Raw genomic sequence first — 17,161 nt, 5'->3', positions numbered from 1 at the left:
GTCTGTCTAGTCCAGCATTCTGTTCACAAAGTGGCCAACCAGCTGCCTATGAGAAACTCACAAAGTAAACACAGCAAAGAGTCGTGTGGCAGCCTAAAGACTAACGAATTTATTCTGGCATAAGCTTTCATGGGACGATAGCCCACTTTATCAAATGCATGTAGTGTTATTGAGAATTTCAGGTATATAGAGCCAGTGCGGTGTAGTGGCTAAGGTGTCGGACTGGGAGTTGGGAGATGTGAGTTCTAGTTCCCACATGGCCATGGAAACCCACTGGGTGACTTTGGGCCAGTCACAGGGCCTCAGCCCAACCTACCTCACAGGGTTGTTGTTGTGAGGATAAAACAGGAGGGGAGGAGGATTATGTATGCCACCTTGGGTTCCTTGGAGGAAATAAGGTGGGATATAAATGAAATAAATAAATAAATAAATAAAATTGAATTCTCAACAACACTGCTAGAATAAAATATTAGATTTTAAGGTGCCACAAGACTCTGTTTTTGCTGCAATAGACTACCCCTTTGGAAATGTTTAAGAAGTAAATGCATTGTTTATTGAGTGTTCTCCAAATAGCTGCCCTCAAATATAAGCAGCTATAATCTGGTCAATTTAAGATTTCAATATCTGAGAAATCTTGAGAAACTAACAGTGCAATTCTATAATGCGAAGAACAAACAAAGTCCCATTAAGTTCGATAGGACTGAATTCCCAAGTCAGTATGTAAAGGATTGCAGCCTAATTTTGAATTTACTGTTCTTTTAGAAATGTTTCTAGTCCTTTGTGTTTTTTACATCGCGTTTTCAATTGTTCCCTCCACAATGAAAACAAATGTCTTTTTTTTCTTTTTAAATGAAAACTTCTAAGGATAGGAAGTTTGCAGAAAATCTCTTGAAAGAATCTTGCCATTAGTTCATAAAGTCATGGTTTTCCTCACCCACCCTCTCCCAGGCCCATCCTACCTCTCTGAGTTCAGCTTTAGGCATGTTATCTAGCCGAACTTTCATCCAATATTTGTCCAGAAGAGCAGCATGGCTATTTTGCTGTCGGTACCAACCACCACCGTAACCGAAGACTCTAAATTGATGAAGCCAGAAATTAATTAAGCACTTATTAACACAAGTGCTTTATTTGTTTATAAACACAAATTAAGGACTTTATACACACATCTGAATAACACATCCTCAAAAAAACCTTGCAAGGCAGGCCAGGATCATCTGCATATTACAGACGGAGGGTTAAAGGAGGGCTAAAAGAGGATCGTTTGCCCACCCAATAACTTTTATACTGGACCCAAGCTCAACTTCCACTAATTGTCCAGCAAGTCCTTCCATATATGCTCTAGCCTACCATTTTTTAAAGATGGGATTGTTGTTTCCAACGTTAGTCCTATTTAAAGTAGGACTACTGAAGTGAATGGGCTTTAAGTTAGATTGGATAAAACTTAGTATTGTGCAAAATTGAATGCTAGATCTAGCTTGATTCAAGGATGTCTTTTGACATGCATCTTTATAAATGCATAGAATTTAAATACTTTTTTTAATTTCCACATTTATCCATTGTGTATTCATTGCCGAAAACATCCAAGTGCTAGGTTCCCACTTAGCTTTAACATGGCTACATTATCTACCTTCTTGTTGCAAAAAGATGGAATCCAGGAGCTACTTTTATACAGTCACTTCGTCCAGGAATCAATAATTCTCCATTTTCCAGAAGAGGAATTAATACAGAAATCTAAAGAACAGAAAACCACAGAGTATCATTTCAGTGGGAGGTATCTAGAGTGGCACAAACAGTTTCACTCCTAGAACAGGATTTTCCCACCTCGCCTTTCCAACTGCTCCTGAGGATCAAAGGGTCTCAAATGCTGCATGAGACCAAGTGTCTCACCTCTAGTGGTCTTCAGGAAATTTGAGTACCTCATCATTGAAAAGCAATGTTACACATACAAATCTATGTCACTTTGAGTCCCATGCACACAATGGATGCTATGCAGGTTTAAAATATTGGTGTAAAATACATAGGGCTGCACATACAACAACCCGTGCCAGGATCAGTTTAAGCATGTACCTGCCCATCACACAGCAAGAGTGGTCAACTTTGTATTAGTCACCTGGGAGGGGAAAACAAGGGAATGGAATGCCCCTTCTTCTTAGCCCAACAAAAGAACAAATGATTGATCTTGTAAAATATCAGTATTTTGACAGAGTACTTCTCAGGCATGCAGTACCAAATTCTTTAGGCTTACTGCACCAACGAAGCGACCCCAAGAATGTTTTGTTATGGGGCGGCAAAGAAACACAATGAATAAATACGTAACAAAACCATCAAGAGCACCATACAGAGCAGACCAAGAGGGTAACATACCACTATCTACATGCAAAGGGTGGATTTCTTCCAGATTTGTAAAGCATTGTGGAAAACTGTTTTTAAAATGTTCTCATACGTCTACACAGCAACACATGCTCAGCAATGAGTTATATACAAAAGTCCCAGAACTCCATGCCATAAATTGATTATTAAATCTAGAAGATCAAAATAAGAATAAATAATCCGATTAAGGGCAGACTCTTAGGCAAGTTTAGACAGAAAAAAGTCCTACACCTCCAAGTATGGCTGGCTGGGGAATGCTTGGTTGTACGACTTTTTTCTGCCTAAACATACATAGGATTACTTATGCCCTAAATATTTCATCCTCTGCAGGTATGGATTCTTGGCTTTTGACAGTGCCATCATGAAATATGTAAGTATTCCAGAGAAGCTAACAATGACTGGGTTCAGAAAACACAATAACCAACAGTGTTTTAAGTAGTCAACGGTTAGTTACTTAACCCACTGTGGATTATCGTGTTGTGTGGTGGGCTTTTTTTAACCAAGAGCTGGTTATTTGGCCAAAGCAACCAACGCTGTGCAGAGCTGACTATTTGAACCTCCATGGATTATTTTGTTGTGTGGAGGGCACCATTGGTTATTTCCTCGGCCACCAGCCACAAGGCAAGTGTGGTCAAAGCAGTGGCTGCCACTCTAGTCTAGCCAGCGGAATAGATTTTCGGCAGCAATGGCTGATGGGATATTAGCGGGAAGACTGAAAGGGGAAGAGAGGATAGGGAATGAATGCGTCCAACTCAGTGCAGTCTAATAGTCAACTCAATGGTCATCCTAATCCACACTATTGATTATTATCATGTCATGTGGGAAAAAACCCTAAACAACCGTCAAGTTGATTATTACCCCACTGTTGACTATCATGTTGTCCGAACGCAGCCAATGGGTTTCCATCCCAAGGACTTGCAAAGTACTTCTACAAAACACAGCTACATACCACATCAAGAGGAGCATAATCAATATCCTCCAAGAGTATCCAGTGCCCTTTGCGGACTGCTTGGGTTAAGGACCCTGGTTGCCACACAAATTCCCCTGGTACATCTGTACAACGATACATTCCCAGTAAGGTCTATCAGGAGGAAATCAAAAAAGTAAGTTGAAATCTATCTATATCGTTGCATTTTGTTTTAAACTATTTATGAAAATACAAAGATTTTTGAAGCACAATCCATTTCTGCTTGCTTTTTTCAATAGTTGATATGCTAGAATCTGCTAGGTAAGTATAAAATAGGTACGTATTCTGGAAAACATTTCTAGAATTTAATATTCTAACGAAAGTCAACAACCAATATTTAGATGTGGCACAATTTGTCTCTATATTTTAACTAGAAAAATCAACTAAATAAGCTAATGTCCATTCAAGACTCAAAAATTACTAATCACAATTTTTAGTTTTATAAAACAAAATGTCAAGTGGTACATCAAGGCAGTAGCAAGTACACTATTTATGGATAGTATATCTTGGAGGAATATTTCCACCAGGTAACTCCTGTTTTGTTACATGAATCCTTTACAGCAGGGATGGGCATAAGGTAGATTTCCAGATGTTTTGGACTCCAACTCCCAACATTCCAAACTATTGGCCATGTTGGCTATGAGTTGACATACAAAACATCTGGAGATCTACTGTCTGGCCACCCATGCTTTATAACACATCAACAAGTAAATGGAATACTTAATTGTTAGCACCAGGTTTGAACTTTTTTTTTCCTAATACAAAAATAATAACTGAATTACTACTAACATTTGTTTCATTTTCACTGCTTGGGTGTTCCCAATATTCAGTCCATTCAGATGTTGAATAATTATACTAAAATATACTTATTCATATTCTGGTCAATCTACATGCCTCTGCAAAACACAAGATCAGCCTAGGCATCCAATTCTAAATGTATTAACATTAAATAGTTTCATAAGATGGCTAAAATATGTTTCCCCTTACCTTACTGTCAGTTTGATCTCCGAGTTGGACTTTCAGAATGTGAGGCGGCTTTGTCCTTCCAGTAAGTGCTGCCAGGAATTCAACTAGAGATGTTTTGCCACATCCTACTGGCCCTTCAAGCAACACCGCATTTTGTGAAGTTACAGCCATAGCAAGGTTTTGAAGATTTGTACAGATAGACTTCACCAACACAAATTGGTTCAATATGTTCACCTGCTGGGATAGAGACAGCAGTGTTTTCAATTGAGAGGTAATGGAAATAAACATTGAAGAGAATCAGGGTATAAAGCAGAGATGGACAACCTGCGGACCTCCAGATGTTTTGGACTACAACTCCCATCAGCCCTAGCAAGCACAGCCAATGGTGATGGGAGTTGTAGTCCAAAGCATCAGGAGGGCCACAAATTGCTCACTCCTAGTATAAAGTATTGAATTTGTCAAGTTACTGATTATGTGTCTCAAACCCTAAATGAAATGTCATGTAAAGTAGCAGCTGTTAGGAATCATAGGGAGAATCCAGATGAGAACAACACAGCATGGTAGAAGGTTTCCCCCCAACCCTGAAGATCTACCTAAAGCCACAAAATGGTTGTCCCCAGCACTGGGTTCCGTTTATTGTTTAGATGTGGAGCGGTATGTAAATAAATAAAATAAACCTCAATTTTTTGTTTCAAAAATCTGACTTACTTGAAAACGTATTCAAAGTTTTGTTACGGCTCTAATGATGGAACCCACCAGGGAATCCCACATGATAGAACTCAAGGGAGCAAATAAATAAATAAATAAAATCTGTACGTGGGGACAGACACGCACCAGTAGACTGCGGAGTAATGTGCTCTGCATGACTTCACACATTTCTGCAGGCTCCTAAATCTGTAGTGAAAATGTGGCTACTTCACTTCAAGGATCCTCCCTTCTGCCCCAGCTCCTTAACAGATATCCAGCATTGCTGGGTGCAATACCAAGCATCATTGGGTGGGGGTGGGGGGGAATGCCACACTCGTCCTTCGTTTCTCACCCCAAAATCTCTACCAGGGATTAATACGGTAAGAGCTGGCAGATCATATCTTTGCCACAGAACAGGGGTGCTGAGCCTTAAGCCCATAGGCCAAATGCAGCACAGTTGGGGCTCCAATCTAGCCCTCTAGGGTTCCTGATGGCCACATACCTAGCCCTACCTCCCCCTTCCCTTGACTGCCAATTTTTGGTGATTCCCCAGCTTTTGCACATTTTTTCCTATTCTAAAAGGTTGAAATGCTTCTCCTAAGGCTTACTTACTGGCAGCCACAGCTTTAAACTCAAATATGCTGGTATTTTATGCTCTGTCACTTTTTGCCTTTGGTTCCACCGCCTTTGCCTTCAGCCCTTCCCATCACTGCTCTCTGAAACTGAATTCGGCCCTTCGTCTGAAAGAGGCTTGACACTCCTGCTATAGGGTAAATGCAGGAATAGGTCTCCCCACCCTCTTCCTGAAGCAACGATTTGCATGTCTGTTTTGTTTTAAGTAACTACTTGACATCAATAAAACTATTAAACAAACCATAAATCACCTCCTATCAGCACTGAATAAATATCATCCATTCCCTTGTTCTATCCTCTCATTTCTTGCCTTGCTATTATGTAACGTGGCAGAACTTGGGAGCACCTTCCACCCTGTTCCAAACAGTTCTTCAATTATCTGGAGCAAATTTTGGGATGGCACAAGGAGCTTCAGGGAGGGCGGGAGGAATTAGCAACTTACATATCATCAATCTTTTACTTACATTTTCTCTGGGCCCAAACTGTTGTCTAGGTAGCACAACTCCACATACTGCTACTACCTTTGCAGAGAGGTCAGCAGATACAAGCTCTCCCTGAGTGTACCGCAACTCCTCCTCTTTGTTCCAAAAGGTTATGTCTGGGTTGGCCAAGACAAGGGCACACTCAACATTCTGCATCCGCGATTCTTCCAGTAGCCTGTCATAGTCACATGTTTAGTACACGTGCAGGTCAATGTACTCAGCCGTATAAACTGCTAAATGAAAATATACAAATCCCACACAGAGACCAACCCCCCAAAACTTACTTAAGTCTGAAATGTATTAACTCTTCTGGATTAAAAATCTTCTTCAGAAATGATAGTCGATGCTCATCATTCATACATGTAACCAATGCAAGACAACTGGCAGTATACCTAAGAAGCAAAAATTGCAGAAAGTGATATTTTGTCTTAGAACTAGAAAACTAGGTTTCTTTGTAGCTTTTCGGGTAATTTCCCCTGGTCTATCTAGCCCAGCCTTGCCTATTGTTTTGGACTGCAACTCTTAGCATTCCTGACCATTGGACCATGCTGGCTGGAGCTGATGGGAATTGAAGTCCAAACTCTGGAGGGCGCTGGATTGAAGAAGGCTGCCCTAGGTCACCTGCCTTCAACTCATGGGCTATCACTGATACACAGGACTGTGTACTGTTGCACAAGTGGCATCACAACCATTTTCTTTTTTTATGTATTTACGTTTGTAAAAGGCGAAAGAATGATGGAGAGAAAAGAGAAAGAGTGCATGAAAAAGGACAGGCATAAAAGAAGTAGGTCTTGCATTTTAGGATGAAGCAAATGAAGGATTGAAATACTGAAGATTATGGGCTCGATGCAAAATTAGTCATGTGCAACTGGGCTGGTGAAAGCAGACTTTTCACCCCCTCCCTCCACCACTCTAAACAATTATCTTGATGCTGATCTGAATTTTTACTCTGATGTGCTACCCCAAGTTCAGTGCAACAAAAGGTAAGTTAAACATTTATATTACATTCCTAAACTAATAGAAGCAGAAATCAATTGCTCCTGTGACCACCAAAAAACCCTTTTCTCTTCAAATCAAAATGGTTGGATTTCTACAGGATTCTGAATAAAGAATACTTTCATGTATCGATAGGCATACAATTAAGACTGGCAGAAGTCTTAATTTGTGTGTTTTACTGGAGTTTGGAATAGCTGAACCAGAACCCATACGACTCTTTGAGGACAACCAAGGTTGTGTAAAACTCTCGCAAACAGAGGAAGTCAGTTCTCAGACAAAACACACTGACATAAAATATCATATGTTGAGAGACTTGCAAGATCAAGGAACTGTTGAAATGGAGTATTGTCCAACAGAAGAAGTAGTTGCAGATGCATTTACAAAACCTAAGAGAGAAGGTAAATCTCTTGGATTTGTACACTCACAGTGGAGAAGGGGTGTTAGATGTGATCAACCACCAAGTGTGCAAGAAACTCAGCCTGTCAGAAGGGAGTAGTGCAGCATAGAATCAGTTAATCAGTTAGAGACATTTTTACATTTGACTGGTTAGTATCTCTTTAACTGAAGATTCTAGGTGTGTCCCATAATGCAATTCTCAGGCTTGCTTCCTGGTTTTAACTGCTATCTCTGTGGCCTTAGCTAGACTAGGCTATATCCCGGGGCGAACCCCAGGATCGTCCCTGTGCGTCCACATGATGCACAGGGGATCCTGGGATCAGGGAGGGATCATCCCTCCCTTGCCCCGGGACACAGCTCTACCCTTTGGGCCCGCTTTTTCCGCGGTCTCGGGCTGAGCCCAACACCGCAGAGCGTGTGGCCCATTTCCACGGGTTTACTCACGTGGAGCTGGGAGCTGTGCCCATCGGGGGTAGGGTGGGGGGAGTAGGAAAAGTAGATAAAATTTTAAAAAATCCTTACCTTTGCGCACGAGCGTTCGTGCGCTCCGTCTCCTTTAAGAAAATATTAAAAAATGGTAGGCGCAACGCCTCTCTTCCTGAGGTCGTCGCGCCTTACGTGTAAACGAGGGCGAGATCTCGTGTTAATTGCAACGCGAGGTCTCTCCTCCTCTCCCCTGGAACAAAAGGTAGGTCTAGCTAAGGCCTGTGACAGATATGTTTTCTAATGAGAGTTAGTAAGAAATTTTGATAACATTACTTTCTCTCTCCACTCCTAGTCTTTCTATTGTTTCATTTTTTTTCTAAGAAAAACAAATTCATATTTTTGTTCTCTACTATTAAAGAATTGTCTCTGGCATTGTTCCTTAAGAACACACAAATTAAGACTTCCACCAATATAGATTTGGTACGTCATTACATGTACACATGCTAGATTCTCCGCATGCGCACATTCTAAAAAAATACATGCACATGTAGCTATCACACATAGCACTTTAGATACTACATGCAAATATCTTCTATGCAGAAATTCTGTAAGATCTGAACTGGACCTCAATTAACTGCAATCTGAGAGTGCCATTTTTTTCTCTACGTTTTTTTCTAAAAAAAAACTTTTCAATTTAACTTTTCTTCCACTTTTCAATTTAAATGATCCACTGTGGTCCTGTAACCATCTTATGGGCTTAAAAATCTAATTCAGCCTTAGTCAAGTCATTCTCTACCATGATTTTTACGTTACCCACTTTATGGGGTAATAATAAGATGAAAGTGAAGCTTACCATCGAACTAAAGTATCATGACTCCTTAGTAAGGGGACACAAACACTCCAGTCCCACAACTCTTGGAATACAGATTGCTCTTTTTGGAGAAATTTGAAGGCTGCTTCCATGAGATCCCTTAACTTCATCCGCCGACGCCCATATCGAACCATGCTGGTATCTGAGCTCTCCAGAAAGAGTCTTTGGAACACCGGAGAAGTATCCTTAAAGTATCTCAGAGCAAATCTACAAGAAACAAAGATACTGAAAGCAACTATAACTGTAGCCAAGTACTGCCCCATGAAAGCACCTATTAATATTTGTTATATTTGGGAAGAAATTGAACAAAGAAAAGGTGCTATGAAGACTAAAAGAGTAATTAAGCCTTTCACTTCAGCAGTTTGTGTGATTTTACTGTGAGAAAAAAGGTAAAAATCAGCTAAACATTCCTAAACCTCATTTTTCTAGAAATTAAAGTCAATCTGCCTACTGTGGAAGAAAAAGTAGTAGCTAAGAGTTAAATACTATTTTGGACTCTGCACCCAAATAATCTAAAGGCACCTGGTGTAGTTCTAGCTGTAGGACTATGCTGATCTCATCAGTAGATGGTTGGAATACCAAACAGGCTGCTCTAATGGTCTTTCAATAAAAGGCAGAACACAAATGTAGCTAATGTTAAATGCAGATAGTTAACAAAAAACACAAAGGAAGAATAACTTTCATTTAAGCTTCTCCTACTGAACCGAAGTCTTTTTCCTTCATGCTAAAGGAGATGCATGAATCAGCCATGCAATATTCCTTGTTTTCTCTAAAAAGAAGGTGACATTTTATGGCCCTTACTGTCCAATCTTAACAACAATTAGTAAGGGAAAAGGGATAAATAAATGATGCGGCAGTGGGAGGGGGGTGTTATGGAAAGAAGGAAAGAAAAGGGATAAAATACATAAGTAGTACCAATCAATGATTGTAATAGACAACATAATTAAATTTGGCATGTGGGTAGAGATACACTAAGGGATGAGAAAGGTGGGTTTGCTCCCACCAGGAGTTCACCAGTCCTAATAGTAAGCTGTAACTACTAATGCACAAGCTGTATTCCTGTAAGTATGTCCTGTTGCTATCTCACACTTTGCATTTCGGTACCCTAGTACCATTTATATTTGTCATATATTAATATGTTGCAATGCCTTCTGTTAATAAATGCTCTAAAATGCAACTTGCTGTAATTGGGCTTAGTGACTGTGCTATTAATTCCATAAAGCAGGGGAAAAACCACAGGCCAGGCTCTTTCCTGTAGGGCAAAGTTTGTAGGATTCAGCTGAAGTAGGTCTGTATGTTAAAGTCTTTCCAGCCTATTAATACAGCTAAAATAAATTCCTACACAACGTACAACTATGACCTATGATTTCTACTTGGCCAACACATGAACCAGCCTCCAAACAACTGTCTACATAAAAACAAAACTTAATAATTGCACGCAAATGTCACACGACTTACGGCATCACATCTGGGTGATCCCCAATAAGTTTGCTCATTGCCACACAGAGTCTTTCATGAATATCATGGTTGATCTGGCCACTAGATTTAATGATTTCTGCATTTCGTTCCAACAAATCCAGCAAGATTGGACGAAATTGGCGACCAATTAAAAGTGTGCATTCTTTATCCAGTAATAATTGCGCCAAGGCACGGAGAATGCACTGACGGTCCTGCTGACTCCAGATCTGAAAATAAAGCAATATTCAATAAAAGCAGGTTTTATTTCTCCCCACTCTGTTTAAACCTTCATAGAAATGGGTCAAAGCTAGTTGATATAAACTGAAGAAAAAGCAAGAATAAGGAAGGTAGGTCTTTTTATATGCAGTATAACCCAAACATTTCTGCTACTCACCCTTTATCCATTCTAGTAAGAGACTTGAAACCAAGATTACAAAAATGAAAAGTAAGCACCTCTACCTTAGCAACACGTATTTGGTAGCCACTTAGTGGCAGTGGGTACTACAAAAATTACCTTTCACTGTAGCTGGTACACGTGTTGTTTTCACACCTCATCTCTCATCATGTAGATCAGGGTTAGTCAACCTAGTGCTCTCCAAATGTTTTAGACTTCAATTTTCATAAGCCCTAGCCAGCATGGCCAATGGCCAGGAACTCTGGGACAGGTACCCTACCCCAATATGGCCCTCAGGGGACAGAACCTGTCCCTTTTCTGTCACTTCCATTCAGAAATATTCATTTAACCCACCCGAAAGTACTGTGATAAAAAGGGCTACATTTCCAAATATTTTTTTTTATGTTCTGCCAACTTGACTGTGTGCTCACTGCCTCTGGGATACACCTATTAATTTGACAGCAAGCATATTAATTTAGGATTTATTAGCTGCACACTAATTGAGAGTTTCATTTCAGCCTCCAGAGTTTTCTGACTAGGTCCAAAATAAGATTGCAAGTTTTTCACATGAATATATCCTGAGTTATAGTGCATCTTCATCCCTTGTGTAGACAAAAGTGTTTCTGAAAATAACTGCTTGATACACAGATATGAAGGTTGCGCCCAAAGGATAAATAACACAATTTCTTCAGCTACTATGCAAAAAATAGCCATAGCACTATCCACTTTGGGAAATTAAGTAACAATTATATGTGGTAACTTTCATACGCAGTACTGTGCAAAAGTTTTAGGCCACTCTGACGAATGTAAATTGAAACCATTTATCTGAGCAGTAAGTGTTTATTTGTTCGAAAAACACTATATAACATTGAACTAAACACAAAGAAACATTAATACAAAGAAAAGTAATGAAAACTTCTTGTATTTTTAAAACAAGTCAGTATTTTGTCTTGGCCTCCCTTAGAATGCAAAACTGAAGCAATTCACTTTGGTAGACTGTTGTGTAATTTTTTTAAGTAGTCCTGTGGTAAATTCTTCCAAGCTTCTTGCAGAATTTGCCATAACTCTACATCTGACTTTGGCTAATTTTTGTTCGTTTTCCTGTCCAACTGATCTCACAAAGCTTCTATTACGTTGAAGTCAGGACTCGGAGGTGTCCAATCTAATACTGTGAGTGTTCATCTCCAGATGTCTGCTCTAAGTAGGTCTTAATTGTGTTTGCTGAGCGTTTAGGGTCGTTATCATGCTGAAAGATAAAGTCCCCCCCCACACAATCAGTCGTTTTCTTGAAGGTACAGCATGATGAATCAAGATCTGTTTATATTTCTCAGCATTCATAATTCCACTGATTTTGAGTAGGGTCAGATCTACACCTTGTGTCAAATCATTACGATTCCATCATGGTAACGCTATATCCCTCTTGTGCATTTATATCTCGTAGGACATACAATGACATTTGTTACAGTATTTTGGATAATGTGGAATAAAAAGTAGGAAAAAACACTATGAAACCAGTATATGGAACGTGTAATGTGTCCCAACAGTTATCAGTGCACTTCAATACCGCTATAAAGCAGTAATCTAGATCTCCTTCAGATCCCCTACACTGTCAGCTGAAATGCACCCCCAGACCATGACAGAGCCACCAGTGTGTTTCACACAGAAGGCTGCAGACAAGCATCAGTGCACTTCTCACCAACTCTTCTTCTGACATATTGGCATCTTTGTGAACCAAAGATTTCAAATTTGGACTCAACGCTCTGTAAGATTTTCTGCCACAGGTTGTCGCTCCATGCTTTATGGCCTTTTGCATACTGCAATCTCTTCTGCTTGTTGCCTTTCTGCAGGAATGGTTTCTTCTCATGGTCAAAGCATGATGCCACACGATTCGGCCAGATGTTGAGCAAGCACTTCATTGGATTGCCTTCTGCCCCTCAAGGTAGTGATTGTTGTTTCTCAAAACCTCCTGCCTTCTTGGGGGACAATAATAAGGCTTGCTAAGTAATCCACAAAGCTTTATTCAAGCAATAAACATCTCTTCCCACCTGAAGAGAGTCTAATCTCTAGGAACTTTCCCCTAGGCAAAACTATGCAAACTAAGCAAGACAATTGTTTTTTCAAGAAGAATGGAAAGCCCTTTCCCAAGACACATTAACTTCAGAGAGACTAGTTCTGATGTCTTGCCTTCCTTTAGCTCCACCCGTTTTAGTCTTGGCATAATAATGGCTTCCCACTGACTGTATATTGTTTGCCCTTGAGGAGAAAAGCTATGGAGAGGGTTCACTCCTAGCTGGTGAAGAGCGTGTGAGAGCTTTCTCCCCCACTGGAACAGGCTGGCCTGTTTCTGGCACTGACTCCTCTACTTCAGAATCTGATTCTGATTGATCATCTGAAACACTTTCTTCCAACCCAGAAGGAGCGGAGCTAGACATGACAGTGATCTTTAAGTACAGTTCATCAAACGTGGAAAGCTTTTGGGGTCTTCCATTGCGTTTTCTGTCTTCAACTTGCACTGTTTCTTCAAACTTTTTTATGATAGCTTGAACACCACATCTTGAAAATCTGGTTAGGCGGGCTACTGCGCTCTGAGAATTGCCTTGTTGATGCAAAACAATGATTTTATGTCTTTCAAACTGGGTCAGCATAGCCATTTCCAAACCTCTCCTCAAGGCACCCAGTCATTCCATGTACTGTTTCATTCCAAGTACTGTATTTGTTAAATTCCACCACCAGTACACCTGGTTCAGCTAATCAATACCCCATTAAGTTGAATCAGGTGTGAAATTTAACAAAGACAGTACATGGAATGAAACTGTACATGGAATGGTTCAAGTGCCTTGAGGAAAGGTTTGGGAAACAAACCTGTGTTCTTCTAGCCATCTCACAAGATATCAATAACTTTTTGGAAAACACAAAGAATTCTTGTTCCTTTTAAATTGTATTAATGTTTATTTGTATTTATTCTAATGTTAGTGCTTTTTCAAGTAAATAAACACTAAATGCCCAAATAAATAACTTTAAACATACATTTTCTTGGGTGGCCTAAGACTTTTGCACAGTACTTTACATATATACACACACACGCACAATGCTTGAAATTGGGTAGAAACCAAAAGTTCCAGTCCATGAGCAGAGGGATCCCTTTGGATCCAGCCTGATATATGGTGCAAGTTCCTTATTGTGAAGTATATTTTTAACTCCTATTCTCTGCTCCTGCCAAATTTTGGTCTGGATTAGAGAATAATCCCAAAGGTGGCTTATATGTGAAAGATCTTGCCTTGGGGCAGGAGGTGAAGCTAACCCTAACTGTTAGGATGTTTCTCCTAATGTTTCTCCTACTATTCATTGTAGTCCTGTCCTCTGGAGCCACAGAGAACAAGTCTTCTGTATCTTCTGCATGACAGCCTTTCTGATATTTGAAATCCACTCTCATGTCTCCCCTTAATCTACTCTAGGCTAAACATACCCTGCTCTCTCAACTGTTCCTCACATGACTTGGATCCCAGAACCTTCATCATTCTGATCACTCTTCTTTGGACCTGCTCTAGTTCATCCTTCTTAAATATGGTGTCTGGGACAGTACTCCAAAAGCAGCTTGACTAATGTAGAATAGAGCAGAACTATTACTTCCCATGACCTGGACACTATGGTTCTGTTAATGCAGCCTATGACTGCATTATTTTCTTAGCCACCCATTGTTGTGCTGGCTCATTCAATTTATCATCACTAACATACCCAGGTCCTTTTTACCTGTATTACTGCCAAACCAGGTCTTGGCAGAAGTACATTTTTTCTGTACCTAAATGCAAGACAACTCCTAGAATAACAATCCCTTAGAATGTGAAAGTATTTTTTGGTACCTTTAAGAACTAATGGCAGCTTCCACCCACCACCAGCCTTAAAAAGTCCCAAGGGAGGCACTTAGGAAACATTTTTCTAGCCATAACAAGAGCAACCTCAGAAAATTAAGAACGGGGAGATAATGATAATATTTGTTTCGATGAAAAGCAATTAAACCGTGATCTCTGACAAAACACAAATCCATGACCTTGTAAGATAATTTCTATTAGCCAAAGCTATTTTTCAAGGGACAAATAAAGTAGTGTTATAACCACTGTGGTACAAATTTGATGGCAGGTTTGAACCCAAGTCAACATATATTCACACAGTAACTCTACAAAATTACACTTACATTGCAGTATTATAATGTAGCTTCCCAGAATTAAACAACAGGTATTGTTGATAAGAAAATCACTTTATGGTGCAAATAGGGTAGCAGATTACCACTGCCCAATGATCTGTCCAAACTCTGTGCTAAAATAATTTGCTGGATTTTTTTTTTAAAAAAAAAACTTTAAACTGTTAGTCTGACACTGAAGTAATAGAAAACTAGAAATCCTTCTGCTCAGTCTGAGAAGAATCTGTATGGTAGTAAGCAAGTAGTCAGGAATGGGAAATGTAGAACTATCATACCTTAGCCCAATATAAACAAGCACCCCCAAATTCTATAGTTTCATTCATGGCTCTGTAATAATCATGGGTGTGAGGCCTTCTGGGGGCAGGGTGGGATTTAAATACATCATAACAAATAATATTTTAGAAAAAGTCATCCTTCCCCCGCTCCTCCAAACTAGGAAGCCTAGTTCTTTTGCTGTCTGTGATATGAGCAAACTATTTAGACAAATGCAAAACAACTTAAATTGCACTTCTAATTCTCCAATTAGTCTATATAGCTAACAAAAGAGTACATTTTTTGAGAAACTTAATTATACCATTAAAAATAACATTAAAAACAAGGTTGTATTATCATCATCATCATCATCACTCATCAGCTTATTTAGCATTCCCACACATTTAAGTAACTGTGTTTAATTGTACTCAAAAGTAATTTCAAAGCAATTTCATAGTATTCTAGAAATTTTCCAAAGAGCATACTAACCTAATATTTTAAGGCCAGAATGAGAAGAAACTCTAGTAAGAACTGTCACAGAATAGTAGAGTTGGAAGGGGACTATAAGGCTATCAAGTCCAACCCCCTGCTCAATGCAGGAATCCACCCTAAAGCATCCCCGACAGATGCTTGTCCAGCTGCCTCTTGAAGGCCTCTAGTGTGGGAGAGCCCACAACCTCCCTCGGTAACTGGTTCCATTGTCGTACTGCTCTAACAGTCAGGATGTTTTTCCTGATGTCCAGCCGGAATCTGGCTTCCTGTAACTTGAGCCCATTAGTCCCTGCCCATCTCTGTGTGACAACCTTTCAAGTATTTGAAGAGTTTCTTTGAATGTGGTTTATATTTCAAGTTTCACATTCCAGAGGTTTATCTACAGCACTTTTGTAAACTGCAAGCACTTTTGCTGGGGTTAGGGAAAAAGCCTGAAAACCACATGCAGACTCATGTTTGATGAGCACACAAGTATTTATTTTGATGTGCACACACTGTGAACAGAGTACATGATGACTTACACATGTTTTCACCATTGCATACAGATGTGCTTTCGATTTACATTTGCAATACATTGAATCAACCCTAAATATTTTCCTTTGTGAGGGTTACAAAAGGCTACCTTCCCCTGTGAAGGGCCACAATCCTTTCACCCCCTCCCCATCCCATTTTAAGTGCTGTAAGAATTCATCCAAAAAGACCAAACAGTGTTTTTACTTGAAAGTGAAAAACAGCAAACATAAATCTTCCCATGTCCCCTTCTTTTTCTACCCCCTAGCCTGATGAAGAGCTCCAGAAAACTTGAAACTTGCACATTTTTGTGGAAATGTGGTTTGAAAGGTATTGCCCAGCTGTGCAGCTGGGATTTTTCTTTTCTTCAAGGACCAGCACGGCTATGTTTGTTGTAACAGCCTAGATTCCTGAGCCAAAGCGTGCGCCTTCCCCCACCCACCCCTTCTTCGTAAGCTCTAATGCAAACTGACGGCGCTTTAAAGCGTTCCTGGACGTTAGAGAGCCCCCACAATAATTTATCATCATCATCATCCTCTTGAAGGCGATGACACAGAGGAGAAGTGGGAAAAGCTCATGGAGGGGATTGTCCTCTCCTCTTCCCCCCACTACCCAACGCAATCAGAAGACAAAGGCGGCAAGACAGAGCTTGCTTGCTTGCTTGCTTACTCTCCCTCCTCCTCCAGCCAGGCCAATCCCCCCCTCCCCGAGGCATGGAAGGGTCGGTCGGTCGGTGGGCGGGTGAGTGGGAGGGTGCGCGGCTGAGTGAGGGAGAGGGAAGATGGACGGTCAGCCCCAGCAAGCCAAGGCTCGCCCCTCCCCCCCCGCAGTGCCTGTCCACCATTCCCCTCCCCCCACGAGTGCTGAGGGAGAAGAGGCTGCCGCTGCGGCGGCGGCTATTGTTGCTCTCCCACCTGTTTGGCGAGGAACCTGCTGAGCTCGCCGCCGCCGCCGCCGCTCCTCTCGGTCCTCTGCGCTACCAGCTGCAGCGGAGCCGCCAGGCTGAGCCGGAGATGCTCCATCCTTGGCGCTCTAGGGAGTTCCTTCGTCTCGAGCTCCCCTT

General features: G+C 40.6%; 1 protein-coding gene across 1 annotated transcript in view; it reads right to left on the bottom strand.

The window, feature by feature from the left end:
- MDN1 (midasin AAA ATPase 1) overlaps positions 1–17,161 on the bottom strand; it is a 119,069-nt gene extending 101,908 nt beyond the window's left edge. Inside the window, exons 1-9 of the mRNA XM_063124877.1 lie at positions 17,013–17,161; positions 10,253–10,479; positions 8,777–9,001; positions 6,390–6,497; positions 6,088–6,280; positions 4,325–4,540; positions 3,320–3,451; positions 1,628–1,731; positions 960–1,074 (exon numbers count right to left, since the gene is read on the bottom strand). Of these exons, the coding sequence (XP_062980947.1) occupies positions 960–1,074; positions 1,628–1,731; positions 3,320–3,451; positions 4,325–4,540; positions 6,088–6,280; positions 6,390–6,497; positions 8,777–9,001; positions 10,253–10,479; positions 17,013–17,120 (1,428 nt within the window). The 5' untranslated portion in view covers positions 17,121–17,161. The remainder of the gene's footprint in view (positions 1–959; positions 1,075–1,627; positions 1,732–3,319; positions 3,452–4,324; positions 4,541–6,087; positions 6,281–6,389; positions 6,498–8,776; positions 9,002–10,252; positions 10,480–17,012) is intronic.

The sequence above is a fragment of the Elgaria multicarinata genome, chromosome 4, assembly GCF_023053635.1.
Source record: "Elgaria multicarinata webbii isolate HBS135686 ecotype San Diego chromosome 4, rElgMul1.1.pri, whole genome shotgun sequence".
NCBI classification, from domain to species: Eukaryota; Metazoa; Chordata; class Lepidosauria; order Squamata; family Anguidae; genus Elgaria; species Elgaria multicarinata.
The sequence above is the reverse complement of the archived record's forward strand: the minus strand, read 5'-3'. Positions and strand labels throughout refer to the sequence as shown.